Source organism: Gigantopelta aegis, chromosome 6 (genome assembly GCF_016097555.1).
Source record: "Gigantopelta aegis isolate Gae_Host chromosome 6, Gae_host_genome, whole genome shotgun sequence".
Classification (NCBI taxonomy): Eukaryota; Metazoa; Mollusca; class Gastropoda; order Neomphalida; family Peltospiridae; genus Gigantopelta; species Gigantopelta aegis.
The window spans coordinates 15,561,407-15,580,208 of NC_054704.1; the positions used below are offsets into that span (position 1 = coordinate 15,561,407).

The window sequence follows — 18,802 nt, forward strand, 5'->3', positions numbered from 1 at the left end:
ATCGTATAGTTAATTAATAAAAGGGTTAAATGTGACCGCTATTATATATAACGGGCGCAGCCATATTGTACCATCTCAGTGAGTACGCCTTCTGGCGAGCTGGTGGTTACATAATACTTAACGTGTAACGTCAGGAATGAGCCTTAGAACTAGAGAAACACAATCTACCTGGTTTTTGCGGGATGATAAATAGTCATACATTGCAATGTTCTGTAATAATACACATCCCAGTAAGCCAGCAATAAGTATATCCAGCGCTATATATATTATTTTTCAATACAAAATAAAATACCATTGTCAAAGTGGCTACACAAAAAGTCGAAATAATTAACAATGTTTTGTCCATGCATTAACCTACGTACTGAAATGATACACGGAGTGTTTTCTTAGTTAATTGGTCTATGCTGTTAGTTGCTTCTACCTGTGATTCCTCATTGGCAGGTGTGTATTTGATTGGTAACCAGATGAGCCAATTAATTGACGTTGTCTAGACACAAAAATACATACCGGTGTTGTGGAATATTACCTGTCGCCCCTAAAATGGTAATGGACATGGTTTATTACTGTAAATAGTTCTGTAAAACTATTGATTACCGTATATCTTCGCCTGTAAGTCGATCTCAGCTATAAGTCGAGTCCCTAATTTCAAGCCCTGAAAACATATTTTTTTATTGACCCGTTTATAAGTCGACCCATGAAAAACAACTTATAAATATTGAAGTATTTCTTATTTTCAGCACATGAGAACAATAATGTACAATATTTGAACAAAAGAAAATTATTTTACAAACTTCGGTTTTCATGTTTTGTACATCGCAAACAAGTAACATAGCATCAAAACGAAATATTCCCTTAGTAGATAGTGAAAGCTGTTTGACTGTTACCGTATGGCACTGTACAGCATGGTTTTGTGCACAGACAACAACTTTATTTATAAACACTGACAACAGATCACTACAATAAAACTGAAAGTATCAGTTAATCACATGTTTTGCCGCCATATTAATACATGTATGTAAGGAGGATAACTGTGGAAAGTACACTGGTTTTTATGGTTCCATTAGACCAAATCAATTCCTATTGCCGGTAATGTTAACGTTTACTAATAAAACTGATATAAGCAGCGTTTCAACACACCCAGGAAGTACAGCAATAGAAAGTGTGGCACCTCACATCTAATCTAGCTGCAAAAAAATGGAGGGTCACGTATCATTTAAGAGATTTAATTTATGTTTTTAATAGCAACCGTCATTTTTGCTGAAAATTGCAGTTCCATTTTTGGGGGTACCCCGCATTAGTTTCAACCTCTGGTATATACTGCATAACAACTGTATAACAAATAAAGTGAATTTATTTATTGGCAATGGATACTAGTATTTGCACAAATAATCAATGTCACATATTACTACCAATCACACCCACAGCTGCTTTTACTCCGTAAATATTTGACGGTGCACGTCGAACTTTGACACGGTACGCTCTTCTTTGGTACTATGCAACCTATATCAAAAAAATATATTTTTCAAAAAGTGTCCAATTGGGTGTTTTCATGACTATCAGGATCTTCTGTGTTCTGATATGATGTGACAACATAATTGAAAGTGTTGTTCCTACAGTGCAACCTGATTTAATGTACACCTCAGGAAGCATCAGTGTTATGCAAAGTTGTATACAAATGCAATGTATCATATTTAAAACAAATAATAAATAAAAATACTACTCTTGAAGATACATACTATGGGTTGGTTGTGTATGCTTAGTTGTATATGTATTGTGTGCATGCATAGTCAGAGTCTCTCATTTCCAATAAATAATTACCGTAAAACTCATTTATTGCAGTGAGCCTGTGTTTTGAAAGACTTTAATGGGCATATGATAAGAACTTCACTAGAAAAAAAGCATATTACATGTGGTATCTGAAATGAACACCACTGCATCCACAAATAGTAGTAAATTAACGTGGTACACATCATGGTGGGGTAAACACCCAAGGTATGGACTATGCTTGGATGTCAAGTCACTGAATGCAATATTTTCAAACCCATCAGCCTAGTTGGTTTTTATATATGCATTATTAAATCCACTGACAGCTACCAATATATCTGTTGATATTTTATTAATAATCTCCAGTGATTGGTGCTTACAGACATGTATCATATCTAGAGTTATCATTAGGGTTTTACATCTTTATTTTTTATTTGTCATAAAAAAAGCACATTCAATCCATCTAAAGAGTGCGAAAGTCATTTTTCTTAAATTATTTTCTGTTTTAACTGAATATAATATTTATATCGTATGCATTACTACAATCTGTAATGTAACACATCATTTACATAGTAATATTGGAAAATATAGCTTCACAACAGTGGTAATAGTGGAAGATAATACTAACACACTCCTAGGTAGATTAACAAATGTGTCAAAATTGCTCTTGTACTTGGTATATACTTCAAATACCCTTTACTATAGAAAACTCACTGAATATATGGACAAGATTTAATGAACTGACCTAAAGCTATCATTACCAAGCTTATATTTGTGTACAAATAAAGAAGAGAATGCAAAATGGCTACACAGAACCCACTTCTGTAGATTTTAATGTTTTTGCCAAACTCACAAAAACAATTGTAAAAACTCCCATATTTGGCTAAAACATAATTCACCAACCTAAAAAGTATGTTAAAATTACAGCAGAAATCAGGTTATTTAAATATAGTCATTCCAGAGCCAATTGCATTCAAATACACATTGTTAATGGAGATCTAAAAGCTTAACCTAATATCAGCTAACATTATTTTTTAACTAAAAATAAATTATTACTAATAGCTTATTTCATATTGCCTAGACTTATTATCCTAAATAAGATTAGTGTTATATGACATGTCCATCAATTTGGATAAATAAGCTTTAAAATATTTTAAGTAAAAAATATGGGCCAAAATCTCCAATTGGTTAGCACAGACTTTTTTTCAAACTCTATTCTCAGCAGTGCACAGTAAATTAATGCCACGGTCAAGGTCATTATGAACTCCCATGCCTGAGTGTAACCTAATTAAGCAATTATGACTGTCAAATAACAGTAAATGGCACACAATATAAAATAATGATAATATAGTGAATATATGCTATAGGTTCCATTAGACCAAATCAATTCCTATTGCCGATAATGTTAACGTTTACTAATAAAACTGATATAAGCAGCGTTTCAACACACCCAGGAAGTATAGCAATAGAAAGTGTGGCACCTCACATCTAATCTAGCTGCAAGAAAATGGGGGGTCACGTATCATTTAAGAGATTTAATTTATGTTTTTAATAGCAACCGTCATTTTTGCTGAAAATTGCAGTTCCATTTTTGGGGGTACCCCGCATTAGTTTCAACCTCTGGTATATACTGCATAACAACTGTATAACAAATAAAAGTGTATTTATTTATTGTCAATGGATAATAGTATTTGCACAAATAATCAATGTCACATATTACTACCAATCACACCCACAGCTGCTTTTACTCCGTAAATATTTGACGGTGCACGTCGAACTTTGACACAGTACTCTCTTCTTTGGTACTATGCAACCTATATGTATGTCCCTATTGCTCTAGTGAACTGCAGATATCAGTCTAAGCTGTTTTAAGAGAAAGCTCAGTAATATTCATGAAGTTAATCACTGACAAAACATTGTTTGAACAACCATTAATGCCAGTGACCAATTTTCAAAATAAACTCAAGCAACAGGTAGTTAGTATTGTTTACATTTTTGCTATTAGTGATGACTGTTATTTTAACTAAGTGGACTGTTCTCTTGGCATGTGAGTGATATCGCACGCCTTTTTGCATAACCAAAACCGTTCTAATGCCAAAAAAAAAAAGGTTATAAAAAATTAATTTGTCAAATTAAGATATTTGAGTATAAATACAGGGCATACTTCAACAATAAAACTTGTAAAATAATCCTCAAAACGGTAATATTTTTGGGTGAAATTTTTTTTACCCTCTTATAAGTCGACCCCCCCAAGTTATAAAATAATTTTGGGTGAACAAAATTTGACTTATAGGCGAAGATATACGGTAAGTAGACTTTTCCATCTAAAACCACAGAACTGACCAATTACGTAGTCCCAAAGAAAAGAAAATTATCGTATCAAGCATTTTACGTACACCCAATAAAAAGAAATCCGATGTTTACCTTGGTGAAGTATGTCAAGTTATGTTACATGAATGTGCACAAGGCACTACAACATCAACATTAATATTTATGACCTCAACACTAATACTAACACTTGGTTAACACATCTAACCTGTATTATTATAGTGCACTCGCACTTGGATGACTAAACAATCAGTTTCCATAATAGGACTTGCTACATTATCCTGACCATGAACCGCAGTCATTCTGTCAACAATATCAATCTTCACTTTAGCCCATATGGTGTTAACTCTTAATTAACAAAATCATGACATTAAACTACATATTCAATATCAATCTCCACTTTAACCCATATGGGGTTAACTCTTAATCAATTAACACTAGCTTACCTAATGAATAGACATTCAGTCACAAACCTATGTGATCCATTAATTCAAATAACTAAATACTGAACCCACAGAACTTGGTTTCTATTACGAACCATTAAAATTTAAACAGTGGAGTTACTTCCCTTAATAATGCTAGACTGAAACTTCTATTTCTCTTCTGAACATTAAAATTACTTCCCTTGAAAACGCTAGACTGTAATTCTTTACCGATCATATAAGCCGATCGACCTACATATTACGCTATCATTCAAGGCAATTACATGTATTCATCTAGTTATTTTCCTTTGTTTTAAATTGAGTACAAACATAAAATATTTTGTATTCAACAATTACACTGTATCATATTATTAAAGTATTTTAGAGCAACTAATATAATCTTAATATAATCCTACATAACTTGCCAACCCCCAAGGTCATGCGACTCATCGTTCGCCATAACCATTTATTAACAAAACATCAAATTAACTGGACGTGTCAACTTGTTATACATATATTTACATAAACTGTGTTTTTCCCAAGGTGTGGGATGTGTAAGTCTTCTGTACATTGTGTTTTACTAACCAGGAAAGTGAAAATCCAACAAATGAAATTAGGAGCGACTTTTATTTCAAAAGCATGGCGTCTGACAACTTTGTAATACTAATAGCCAATCAGACTTCACCACGCACTATAGGTCCGTACCGTATCCACTATTTTCCGTAAATACAGTGGACAGCCAAATATTTCATTTTCTAATTTTATCATTTTGTTACACATGCACTAAATTACTTCCGTCGCGTTCTCACTCCAGTCGCTTGCAATAAAGGCTCTTTGTTAAATACTACTGAATAGTGAAGTAGTCATTGACTTGTTCTTTTATTTTTTGACGTTTATAAAGTTTCCTATTTCTATTGTTGTTTGTCAGATTGTGTGCAATCTCCTTGTTTTACAGAAAAGAAAATGGACAATATTTTTTTCTGCTCAACAGAACCCTGGAAGTGTACATTAATTTGACTAAATGACTAGTTGAGATTTTCTGTACCGCTAGCTGCATTATGACCTATATTCCATAGTATATCAGTCCTTGGCTTTTGAAAAACCATGGTGAGTGAAAAATCGCACATCTCAAAACGGTTAGGCAAGTGAAAAATTGCACTCATCAAAATGCTAAGGCGAGTGAAAACTAAGCATTATTAATTTATGAAGTAATTGGTACATATATTGCAAAAATTAACTAATAAACCAATAATGTGTTCTTCTAATTTTATGTACAAGTTTGGTTCATTAGTGTAGTCTGTCTTCTATTCCCTTTTAGGAATGGAGTTATTAAACAAATAAAATATTAGTGTTAATAAATATAATTATGACATGAACTGATGCAGACAGTTTGGTTTTTTAATTACAATATTCAGATAATTTGATGCACACAATTATACATGCCTTTTCAGTGTTAGATGGTTTGGAAACGTGTAGGAATAAACTTGTCTTGAATTTCATTATTATGTGCAACGAACATGGTTAGGAAAGTTGGGATTGGAAAACCCCACTGGTTCTGAGGAGGTACGTGAAACTATGACCCAAGCATATCAGGTGTGCACTACCGACTGAATTAGATCCATTATATTATTATTTAAAATTTTTAATAACTCGATAAACGTAGGATTAAAATTAGTTCAGTTGATAGTGTTGATTGGGGCATTGGCATTCACTTGGCATTTTTAATTAAATAATTACGCAATCAGTTTCCCTCCCTCAAGATTTTGTTACACGTCATTTGACCTACCACGACCAGTTATGAACGGCTGTGACATATGTGTTCTCAGCGTTACGTTAGTGATCTAGAACAGTACCAATGTTGTTGATAAAAAAATATACAAACTCCAACAAAATCTATCATTACAAAGGATTTTATTCCAAACGTGGGATGTCATAATAAAGATAATCTAAAAAAAAAAATCCCCATAATTTTAGACATCTTCATAAATGCAAAATAAGTTGTCACGTAAACAAGCAACAATTTGTGGAAATGAAGAATTAATGATTTAAATTAATTTAAAATTTGGGTGATATAACAGGGGTCATAGTAAATATATATACCAGTATACATCCATAGTTGAAGTATCCCAACTGATCTATGATAAATGATGTCATCACAAATTTATTTCCTGTGAACACTCTTAAGTTTGAAGTGCCAATCATGAAATATTACCACGCAAAAATATTTCCATTTACTTAAACTAAAGTTTGTTTTGTTTAACGACATATTCAGGTTTTCTGCTAGGGGGTAAAATGGGTATGGCATCATACCCAATTTTTTTGGCAGATTTAATTTTTTTAAGTTGACCTTTTGACAAAATTCATTACTGTTATTACTGTATGATTTTATTAACCCTAACCCTTAACATAACCCTTTTTTTTTCTGGGGGAGGACACACACATTGTACACAGTGGTAAAGCACTCACCTGATGCATGTCAGTCTAGGATTGATCCCCGTGGCATCGGTGTGGACTCGGACTATTTCTTGTTCCAACCAGTGCACCATGACTGGTATATATATCAAAGGTCGTGGTATGTACTATCATGTCTGGGATGGTGCATATAAAAGATTTCTTGCTACTAATGGAAAAATTAGGGTTACTTCAGACCTTCATTTTTGAAAAACCCAGGAGTGCTAAAAATCGCACTCCTCAAAATGCTTACGAGGGGAGTAAAAACGACACTCCTCAAAATGCAGAGGAGAGGAAAATCGCACTCCTCAAAATAATCAGAATTAGAGGTAAGAGACCGAGAGGAATTGCACCCATGAACATGATTAAGTTTGAGGAGTAATGATTTGTAAATTAAATATCTTAAGAGGTAATGATTTGTGTTTTCAAAATAAATATCCTAATTTAACTAATATGATAGTTGTTCTCAAAGATGAAGGAATGGGCCATTGCAGTCTTTCACAAGAAAAAGAAACACCATGAACACATTTATCGATTTCTTATGTATTATAATTATGCATATTATGTTGCATTAAAATTCTGAATCATGATAATCTGTTCACTATTTATGAATAAAGAATTGAAACTGATTTGTTTGTGTTTATTCTGTTTTATTTAAAACAAGTACAATAATTTTAATCTTCATCGCAGAATGATATGGTTTCTCCATGGACACAAACCTGTGAACTGAATGTGAATTGGCATTGTAACAACTAAGGTATTGTTATTAAGAATTTCTAATTGTAAAATATCTAATAAAACACTCAAAAAAATATAATGTCAGTAGGCCTATTTGTAAATCATTTAAACTAAAACGAAATTAAAAGTGTAACAACCACATGGTACAGGGTTATCACATTTATCATTATATCAAAATATACATGTCATGTACCTTCAAATTCTCTATTAAAAAATGATGATAATAATAATAATGACATAACAGAGATAATGTCAACAACATCTATTGTTTTCTACCCAAATATATCTTATTTTTACAAACAGGATTAACTTTAATTATCTGTGTACTGTAGTTAACACGTCATTTATTATACTACTAACTCGAATCATAACAACCCATAAAAAACCAAAAAAAACCCCAACATAACCACCCTTATGTAAATTTAATTTTAAAATATACATGCTTTACACTCGGCAAATTCGAATTACTGACTTGAAATTAAATCGGTGTATTTTTGTTTCAGGGTCCCGTCAACCGATCACATGTACTAGAAATCTGACTACCAAGGGCAATGTCCTTTGCTTTAAATCACGTGGCAGTATCGTGAAACAGAAAGTAGAAATGTCTACGAGTACATCGCTATGTTATTAACGAAAACAAAACCTGCTTTACTAAATTACTTTTTTGTTTGTGTACGCGTTTACTGTGATATCAACATGTATAAGGCCAAAAAAAGAAAGAAGTTTGTTTCAGGTAACATGGCCAAAAAAAGTAGGGTAGGTAGGTAGGATTTTTTTGTTTTTGTTTTAATTTTTTTTTTTAGTTCAAAGAAAGGTTACCCTACCTTAAATGTGTTTGCCAGAGAAAAACTCAGTCTCAAGACGAAAGACATGAAGGCAAGCTGTCTGAAAAATCTTAGTTTACTCTTTGCAGCCAGAGAGAAATAAAAACAATCTCACTGTCAATGTCAGTTTTAAGTTTCAGATGCCATTTTCAAAAGACAGGAAAACTAAAAAAGTTCAAACTATTCCTTTCACCAATAAAAGTCAGTAGATGACTGCACAGAAACTTCACAGCTTTGTCCAGTTTTGTCAGAGGATGACTGCACAAATTTGTCCAAGTTGGTCAATAGATGTTTGCACAAAAATTTCACAGATTTGTCCAACTTGATCAATAGATGAATGCAGAGCCCTCAAAAGTACCCGGTCTCCGGCGGCAAATCGCCGCCTGAAACAGCTTTTGCCGCCGCCTACTTTTCGTTGATGGTAAAAAAAAAAGTGCTTTCTCTTCTTTAATAAAGTCTCCTACAAAAGGGATCCAAACAAGGTGCCAAAATAGTTGTTTATTTGTCTTGAAATACGATTAGTTCACATCGAAATTCGATTTTTCAAATGTTTCTGGGGGAGGGCCCCCAGACCACCCGCTTTGACCCCTGCTATCATCACTGTTGTAGCCTGCTACTTCTTAAACTATTGAGGGCGCTGTGAATGCACAAAAACATTACAGATTTGTCCAACTTGGTCAATAGATGATTGCAATGAAACTTAACAGATTTATCCGTGTCTGTATTTCACTATTTCTTTTCCACTTTCCATCAGTTTTAGTACCAGATGCTAAGAAGAAATAATTTTAAGCAACACTGGTGCATCTGTGCACTCAGGAATGCCCATATTCAGTCCAACACATTCTTCATGAGTTTTTGTCCAACTTGGTCAGTGCATGATTGCATAGAAACGTAACAGATTTGTCCATGTCAGTATTTCACAATTTTTTTTCCACTTTCCAAGTTTTAGTACCAGATAGTGAGAAGAAATCCTTTCAAGTAAAACTGGAATATTTATAAACTAACATCTGTCCACTCAGAAATGCTCATATTCAGTCCCAACACATTCTTCTGAAGTTTTTGTTTTTTTTTTCAGTACTAGTTTTGAGATAGTATCAATGCTTATCTGGTTGAACGCTATTCTACAGCTTCAAAACTACCTATTTCTTTTTCCCAAATGGGCGCTGAACAATTGGCTGTTTCCCCTGTTGTTTGCATCCATCACAGATGGGCAGCACAGTCTTGAACTTGGTCTTCAACTCGGCATCAAGGTGTGCACCCTCTACACCACAGTGGGCACACAGATCCTTTCTACCAAGCTCTGCACTATAGTATGCCAGTTCGATGGGACTGGAACAGGTGAGAGAGGTCTTCACCTGGATACTTTTTATCAGGAGGTCGGTGGATGGGGGAAACAAATGAGCTCCACAGGTGAAGTCTGATTCACTCAAGGTGGTTGCAAGAAGAATCTCTTGGCGATGACTCAGTTTTATGTTGCGGTAAACCACACGTGGCTTGCTGCACTCCACGCAGAGAGCTGTAGCCCTTGCATTCTGAGCAGACTGAGACACCTGTCTGTGTTCAGTACTGCACGAAGTGGAAGGTGCAGGAGTCTCTCCAATTGTCACATCCGAAGAAGAGTGTGAGGAAGCACTGACTGCTCCTGTTTGTTTTACTTTTGAGCTACACTTTTTCAGAGAAGGCCGGTCTTTTTCTGTTGGAATAGAACCTTTCACCATCTCATAGGGCTGGTAGTGTTCTTGGCTGGAGTCAAGGATGGGTTCAGGCAGCCATGCAAGGTCGGCATCATTCACCAGTGGTGGAAAACAGCATGTCTTATCTTTACACTTTCGAATCTGAAATGTGTAATTTGTTTCCCAGCAATGTTCTTTTTTCCAATCCATGTATGCTTGGTTTTTCATGGTGTGCTGTTTCTGGAGTTTGTTCAGATCCAGGGAAGGAAACAAGGCTCGAAGATGCCTCTTCAGTGTTGATTTCATCATCTGTCACTGGGTCCACAACAGTTATAGGCTCATGTGTGAGCTTCAAACGTAGGAATCTGTTCTTGATCACTGACTGGACAGATTCAATAGACTGTTGCCATTTCTCTTTGATTTCTGGGTGCTTTTCGATCACTGACCGAACATCTGCAACGCTGGAGCATCTCTTCAGATATGATTCTGCTGACTCATCCATTGCTTCTCTCTCTGTTGCACAGTTCTGGAGTCCAATGTTGAGGACTGACATAACCCTCTCAGCAGGATTCACATAGCTTTGACCTGGAGCACATCTGGCAGCAATTAACATGTCAAAATTGAGTTCTTTGAACACACGGATAGCAGCACATTGAACTGCCTCCAGTGTGTTTCTTTGATCTGTACCACCATCAGTGTACTTGAGCAGAATTGTTGGAACTTGGAGAGTGTCCTTTTCAAATATCTTGACAAGCATAGCTGCATGCCGAAAGGGCGATGATGCTTGAAGCACAGTATCATTGATCATTGTTGTGACTTGCCACAAACAAATGACTTCTCTGCTGATGGTACTTCCTGCCTGACACGAAGAATGACACTTGGCGTCAAGGAGGCTTTACACATATCATTATCAAGAGCGCTCAGTTCTGACGTCACAGGTGCCAAACTCTCCCTCCCTTTCACACCAGTGGACACAGGGTTCCCAGGTTCTCCAACTTTGATTTTGGCCTTGTCATCACAGCACACTAGAAATTCTCCTTCAACTCCACGGTCTTCTGTTTGAGATACTTGAACAGCGCATTGCAGTAATGGTCATCTGGGTGCTCTGCTCTCAGCTGGCGTTTCTGTATCTTTCGTTGCACAGGGATTTTGGAGGTGAAGCTCAGTGCTGCATGGGTGAAAGGATTTGTGGGCGTGAACTGAAGTCGAACAAGGGCTTTCGATGGAACTGGTGTACCTGAAGGGCATGATGCAACAGTTTTGTCGATCAAGTCTTGCAGTGACAGCCATTCAGACATGTGTGCATGCCCATGTCGCCTGTCATCAGCAGCTGTTCTTTCTTCCACCTGTTCTAACAGCTTGCTGAAAAACATCAAAATATCCAGTCGGGCGACCTGCATTAAAATGACGCAAGTCAGCAAGCAAACCTGGTTCTCCAGTCCACAACAGCTTTAGTTGTTGCACAATTTCTGGATTTGTTGGAGCAGATCTGTCCAAGGCCAACTGAGAGTAAATGAATTCCAACAGTACTTGGCTGGATGTTTGCTACAAGCTTTACTTTGGATTTGAAGGATTTCTTCATTGCTCTGGTGTGACACTCACGAAGTTGAGGCCTCATTTTTTCCATCATCCGAGCTCCCTGGGTGAGTATCTCATTCTCAGTGCGGTTTTCGCAGACCTGTACGACACAAACTGTTGTGATGAGTGCACCACCTGGATTGAATTTCAAAATGTCACTTGGCACAGAGAGTTGGATTTCTTCCCAAAATCTCAACCTCTGCTGGCCAGAAGCAAAGGGCTCCAGCAGATGCTCTGACTCATCAAACACAAAAGGGTTATTCAGTCCCGATGATTGGACAGCTTGATCAAGAAGCACATATTTCTTGTTCATATGAGTAGTTGCACTTCTTGTTTGTACTGTTGCATACTCATCCACAGTGCGAACAGGATGCTCAAGGGACACGTTTCTTTTGGAAGTTTCCAGCTGTGCTTTTAGATACTTAGCATAAGCAGAGAGGCACTGGGCCAGCTGATCAATGTCTTGACCCATGGAGCGCAGAGCTGGAGTCACCTTCATGTATGGTTTATTCAGCAAGCTGAAGACAGCCTCAGCATGACCAACAAGAGCTGAATGTTCAAGCTGTAAACTTTTTTTTTTCTTGCGTTTCCAGTCATTGTATCCACTGAAATCTTCAAAAGCTGAAGGAATGCGCAAAACACTGGCGTGCCTGGCTGCTGCATCATTGATGGTGGTATGGTGACTTGTGATGTACCATAATGCATTTGTCAGGACCTGTTGAGAAAACAACCAGTATGCTCAATTCGAAAAGGAGACAAAAATGATATAAAAAGTATATTTGATAATAATTATTGGGGGTAAGGAGGAGGGATGTAGAATGGGGAGGGAGAGAGAGAGGACATTTTCATCAGATTTAAATATCAGGGAATAAAAATATTGATCAAATCATCTGACAGTCATGGATTTGTTAAAAACTCATTAAATTGCACAAAATTAATTGTATTTGTTTTTCAAATTTTGTGAAAAGTGACTGGGCATCCAGCACAATTTCTCTCTACAGCAAGGCAGACAGGCAGACAGACAGACAGACAGACAGAGACCGCACCTGCACAAAGTAGGCACCCTCTGTGTTAGCTGATGATTTGGAAAAATCAGCTCCCTTCTGCTTCATATGAATGAGGAGATTGTTATACAGTTCATCCTTCCTGGACAACCCAGACTTCATACCACTGCTGAAAAATAGTGTTAAAAAGTATACATCAAAATGAACTGAAAGAAAGTGCAGATAACACAAACAAGCTTCTGTTTATCAATGTGAGTGTAAACATTAAACACGGGGTGAAAAATTGACCTTTTTTAAGAATCAGGCCTTACTTGTCTCTTGAAATGATGTGTATGTGTAAAAGCAGGTCTTGTTGTTTAAGGTGAGCGGTTGCGATAGCAATCATACAGCGCACGTAATTTCAATCTGACAAGTGTGAAAAACAGCGCACGTTACACTCGACAAATGGCACATGTAAAATAAATTTGTGTATTTATTTCCACTATTTATAAAATCAACAATTTTTCTAGCTCATGTAGCTGATAGGAAGATACTTTTATTAAAACAAAAATTAAAAACATGGCATATTTTTCTTTGTTGAGCAAATCGGGGAAAAATTGGTTTAACAGACAATTTTGTAGATGTACCAGTCAAAATTTAACCGGTGCACCACTGCTTATTTTATTTACTGCTAATTAAGACATATTTTACTATTATTAATGTAAATTAAATACAATGATCGTAATAATAATAATAATAATAAAAAGTCATCTATTTTGATTTAGTGCCATATTGGTTCTTATTAATAAAAATTCTACTTAAACAATGCAAAAAAGCGGATCAATTATTCACCTTGTTTAACAAGCGTAAGAGTAAGTTGTTTGTGGAGTGTAAGTGATGTTACCGATTTAGGGTATCTTCTCGCTATGACATGTTACAACAATAGACGGGTAGTTGCTGTTACAGCAATCCCATATTCCTTATTTAGATCACTAAATTTTTGGTCAACCGCTTGATGCTGTTCTATCTATAGCATTTACATCGTTGTTTATGTTAACCGTTGTTATCGTAGGTGTTTAGATTTTTTTCAAAATTACTATATTCAGTACATTTTGGAGCCATTATAGAATCTGTCAGCCACTATTTCGTGAAAAAAAAGGAGGGGGGGGGATTCCTTGATTTGAACGACACTAAAAAATAAACTATTAAATAAAACTTGCAATGGGGGGGGGAGATCCACACCCCCCCCACCCCACCCATCCCATATACTCAATACTAAATAAAAATTGTTTTTTAAATCGGCAAAAAGAAGAAGAAAAAAAAGAAAGAAAGAAAGAAAAGCTATTAAATAAAACAAACGCCCATACACTCAATACTGAATAAAAAGTTTAAAAAAAATAAAATAAAATAAAGTCTGTTTAATACATAATTATAATTAAGTACTGAATTAGACCTAACGACCGTGAAGGCGTGAAACACTGGTATTGCTGAAGACTATTTTTAAACGTAAGTGAAGCGTAGCATTGATAAGGAACACTGACAAGTGGCGGACAGATTCTATAACCGTACCGAAATCACATGACATCATTCTTTTGTACTTTCATATAGGCAGTTTGCTCTGTGAATGTGGGTGTGGGTGCGAGCACGCGTTCCTATGCCGTAAATACTACTTAATTTATTGTATCAAGTCGGTGTTCAACAAGTTTTTTTTAGTATCACTGCGCCTACCTGCTTGTCTTCTTTGGAGGCAAATTGCGGTCATGGGATGCCATCATAAGCAACTTTAAAGCATCAGGTGGTATTTCGATCGATGTTGACGCTCGTGCTGTATCTTCATGTGCATCGTCTGTGCACACGAATCGGACTGCATTCAAATTGAAGGTCGAGGCGAGATCGCCTACAGTGAGAGCCCAGTCTAAATCATAGCCATCGCCTATAGCTTTGACGGAAAACCCCTCTTGTATCTCTGGGTGCACTATGGAAAACGTCACTGACTCGACACGTTGAAGCAAAAGCCCGGATAATTCTCACCCCATCCTTCACGTGGGTGCATTTTTCAACCCTGACGGCTAACGCAAACCGTACACAACTTGCCGTCATTTTTATTCTCAAGAGTGCTTTCCCCTGACAGAGTAGAGTTATCCTACTTGAGTACTTCTGTCGTCAGCTTTGTCGATCCACAACCACAACTTCTCTGTGCGCTTCTCCCCCCCCCCCCCCCCCCCCAGCAGAAAAAAAAAGTTCATGGTCGGTGGCAATATTTAGGGTCGGTCGGGTGACCGGAAACAAACGATTTTTTTTGTTTGGCCTAAACATTATACAGTAAACATTATATATATTGGACAACGCACCTATTATTTTTCTTGTACGTGATCAAAACGACGACAGTATAAATACATTTCACGATCATTAATGCATTGTACGAAATTAAACAAACAAAATCGACGAGATATTAACAATAAGTGAACTCCTAGCTGATTGGCTCAGTGTAAAGATAAAGAACCAATCGTGTTTCAATATGTAAAAAGTATTCTAGGAAGTTCATTGTGAACAGAATGGAAAGATTTGTGGCGTTGTGGATTGGATTCAATAAACATTTAAAATGGCCGAGTTAAAAAATAAACAACACAAGCGTGATTTGTTCAATTTAGGGGTGCGTTATTTTGCGCCCGTCAGATTGAGTTGACGGGGGTTCACAGGCGTGATAGCGCTCGCGCCCGTCAAAAACAAAGGTCTGTTACTTCTCTAAGACTATATGTCAAACTTACTTTAAAAATGTTTGACATCTAATAGCCAATGTGCTCTAGTGGTGTCATTAAACAAACTTTAACTTTTGTTTGTTTTGCCAAAATTGGTACAGACAGGACACAACTGTTTGAACAAGTGATGTGTATTTCAGGGTTAAGCTAAGAACAAATTGCAAGTCCTGATTTGAGATCTAGACAAGTTACATGTATATGGACATTACTACATGGGAATGTTGAAACAGGATTTGGCTTGTACATGCACATATGTGTATGTTTATAGCTGTTTCTTATTTGTACATGTCCTTACAACATACCCATGTCAGAATGTCTGCTTTAATAGTGTGACATAAACATGGAGTTGGTACTCTGTAAATAGGTATATATATGTAACTAAGGTATATATATGTAACTAAATAATTATATCAGTGTTAGAAAGAAATTTTTGGGTATTGCTCTATGGAATTGAATGCAAACACAGTCAACAGGGGTATGGGGGGTCTCCCCCACAAAGAAAATGGGTTTAGGTTAGGGTTAAGAAAATCATACAGTAATGATAAGTTTAATTAATTTTGTCAAAAGGTTAACTTAAAAAAAAAAATCTGCAGACATTTTTGGGTATGGCACCATACCCATTTTACCCTCTGGCAGAAACCCTGTATATGTATTGCAGGCCTGTGAAAATTGCAAGACTAATATTTTCATTCCAGCGTTGTTCAAGCAAGTCTTAGTTACCCATTTGCCATGAAAATATTGAGGGAAGTGATTATTGATTAATGATCCTTTAATTTAGATTATCATGATGGGGAGCCATTTAAGATATTACCATATTGATACACATGCTAAAGGGAGCAAATTATTGCTGTTCCTGGACTAGTCTCATGGGAGTGATGTGGGGGACAGTATTTTATAATCTTTGGTTCACATGATTTTCACCTAGGTAACTGATTGTTCACGGTTACACAAAAATATATAAATGGCATAGTGAATAACATTCTGATGATCCTGAAGTTTGTTTCTTTTAATTTTAGAATGTAAAGGTACACCATGTAACTGATTTGCAGTTTGCATGAATTTAAAGTTGCCTGACTGTCACAGTGGTCCACATGAAAGATATGGTCATGATGCAAAAATGAAGTGTGTTATTTTATTTTATTTTTGCGTAAACCCTGGTTTATGCTTTTCTAAAAAATTTCAGAGGCCTTGTGTTGCCTTGGTGTGAACTTCATTTAATGGTTAAAGCAGGGGTGAGCAAAAGACCAGATTGCTTGCTAGCCCTGGGCAAGTGAAAAATGCAGCAGACTACCTAAAACAGTGAAGGGCAATAATTTTGAGAGCTCTGTTAACTATGTCAAATAAAGTCATAGTTTAAGTGTTACTGCTTCATGTAAATGCTATATTTCAACAAAAAAAATTCTTGAACTATCTTGTCATCTAGTATATATCGAGTTGTTTATTGTTTCTGTGTCTAATTGCTTTTTCATCTCCTGCTGGTCCAACTGGAGGGGACGATAGGTTTCATCTCTGTTTGTCTGTCCATCTGTCCCACATATAGTTTGTATATAACTTTATTATATACTGTTAAAAATTAAGTTAAAATTTTATGGAGATATCCTAATTTTTGGCAAAGTTATGGCCCTTGAACTTAGGAGATAAGACAATTTATTGAGCCCGGTAGTAGGATGTTTTGGTTTGTTTTATATTCATCTAGTGTTGATTTAGATGAGGAACTGATTTAAACCTACAGCAGTCGCATAATGATGTTTGGTTTGAAGAAAAACTCGGATCTCGATGTTTAAGGGGAGCTAACACTCGCTTCCAATTATCCGTCCCCTTGAGACTATTCCAGGAGAGTGATTTTTTGCTGCATTTGACATGTGAATTTATATGGATCAGAATGGTAACTGAGCATACCCCTCTATTTTTTCATGGCAATGTCTGACAATTTGAATACTTCACAAATTACTAACCTGGTACTTTTTCCTGAGACTTACTATAACACTTCTTTTTTTAATTCCTCCATTCACACATGTACATGACATACGACGTTACCGCTCTAGTGAATTTTCCTCAAAGAGCAAAGTCATAGTTTACTAAAAATAGACATCAATATAACTACCAAGTTACCAAGCCGGGTTAACCTTGGAGTCATTAATTGTTTGCAATTCATAATTCATTACACATATATGAAGTGACGAATACGTATTCACATTCTTGAATACAAAAGTGAAAAGTTTTTGTTTTTTGATATGTATTAATCAATTTAAAACCATATTTGTATTTCCAGACTTCTCGCTAATAATTATACAAATTTATTTTGCTTTAACCCGCGCTTGCGGTGGGTCCTACCGACAATACAATGGGCGGAGCTTCAAGCCAGAAATAATGATCACGTGATATAAGTCTAGCGACAAGGTCACAGTCTATGAGTTAAAGTTAAACAAATACACGTGGCCTCAGAGAAAGAAAGCTGTACTCACGCAATGTTAGAATGAAGAACCACATTCCCAGGTTGTTGTGTTTTTATCATTTAGATTAGAAATAAATATGATCCACAACAGAATAAGTAAGTAAGCTTCTAATTCGGAATATGTTCACATTGAAGAAACGTGTTGATTATTTTAAAAAAGGCGCCACAAATACAGGTTGGTGTTAATATTTAGTTTAGTCCATTTTTCTAAAGGGCGAATTTTCTTATCTGCTGACAAGATACATATGAGAAAACGACAATATTATTTTATTTAATAATGCACAGTGAAATTCAACGTAGTATATATACATGCATATAATTGTTTTTATTGCGACACTGAACTCACATTATTCGAGTCAGAATATAAGAGTTTTAGTAGCTTTGTCTCCTTTACAGCGGAATGTCGCACATTCCTGGTAATTAAATTATCGGGGCTATTGTTTTAGTTTCCATCAAAAGTCCGCCAACGTTTGCTGACAAATCATGAGTGAAAAAAGGGAATTATGTTTTAAAATAACCCAGGGTTCGCACGCATCCTGGAAAACCCTGGAAAGTGCTTAAATTTTATTTTCATCCTGGAAAGTGCTTAAAACTCCTGGAAAAATGAATTAACCCCCCTGGAAAGTCCTGGAATTTTACTATTTTTAATATATATATTTTTTCATTTAATAATAATTATTTGGAAAATATATTTATAAATAATCGCATTTGACGTCTGGTTCCAAACTATATCCTTCATGCAACAGTAATTATAAGAGGTCGACTGTCATTGGTCAACTGTTAAAATGTATACACAGTAAGAAGGCGTGGACATAAATGAACACAAC

General features: G+C 35.9%; 1 protein-coding gene across 3 annotated transcripts in view; it reads left to right on the forward strand.

The window, feature by feature from the left end:
• LOC121373941 (acetyl-coenzyme A synthetase, cytoplasmic-like) overlaps positions 1-18,802 on the forward strand; it is a 57,107-nt gene that overhangs the window by 884 nt on the left and 37,421 nt on the right. Inside the window, exon 1 of one of the 3 annotated variants that reach the window (XM_041500784.1) lies at positions 12,698-13,033. The exons of the other annotated variants lie outside the window; for them this stretch is intronic. Within the exon in view, the coding sequence (XP_041356718.1) occupies positions 13,032-13,033 (2 nt within the window). The 5' untranslated portion in view covers positions 12,698-13,031. Of the gene's footprint in view, positions 1-12,697; positions 13,034-18,802 lie in introns of those variants that run through there. 3 annotated transcript variants of the gene reach the window in all.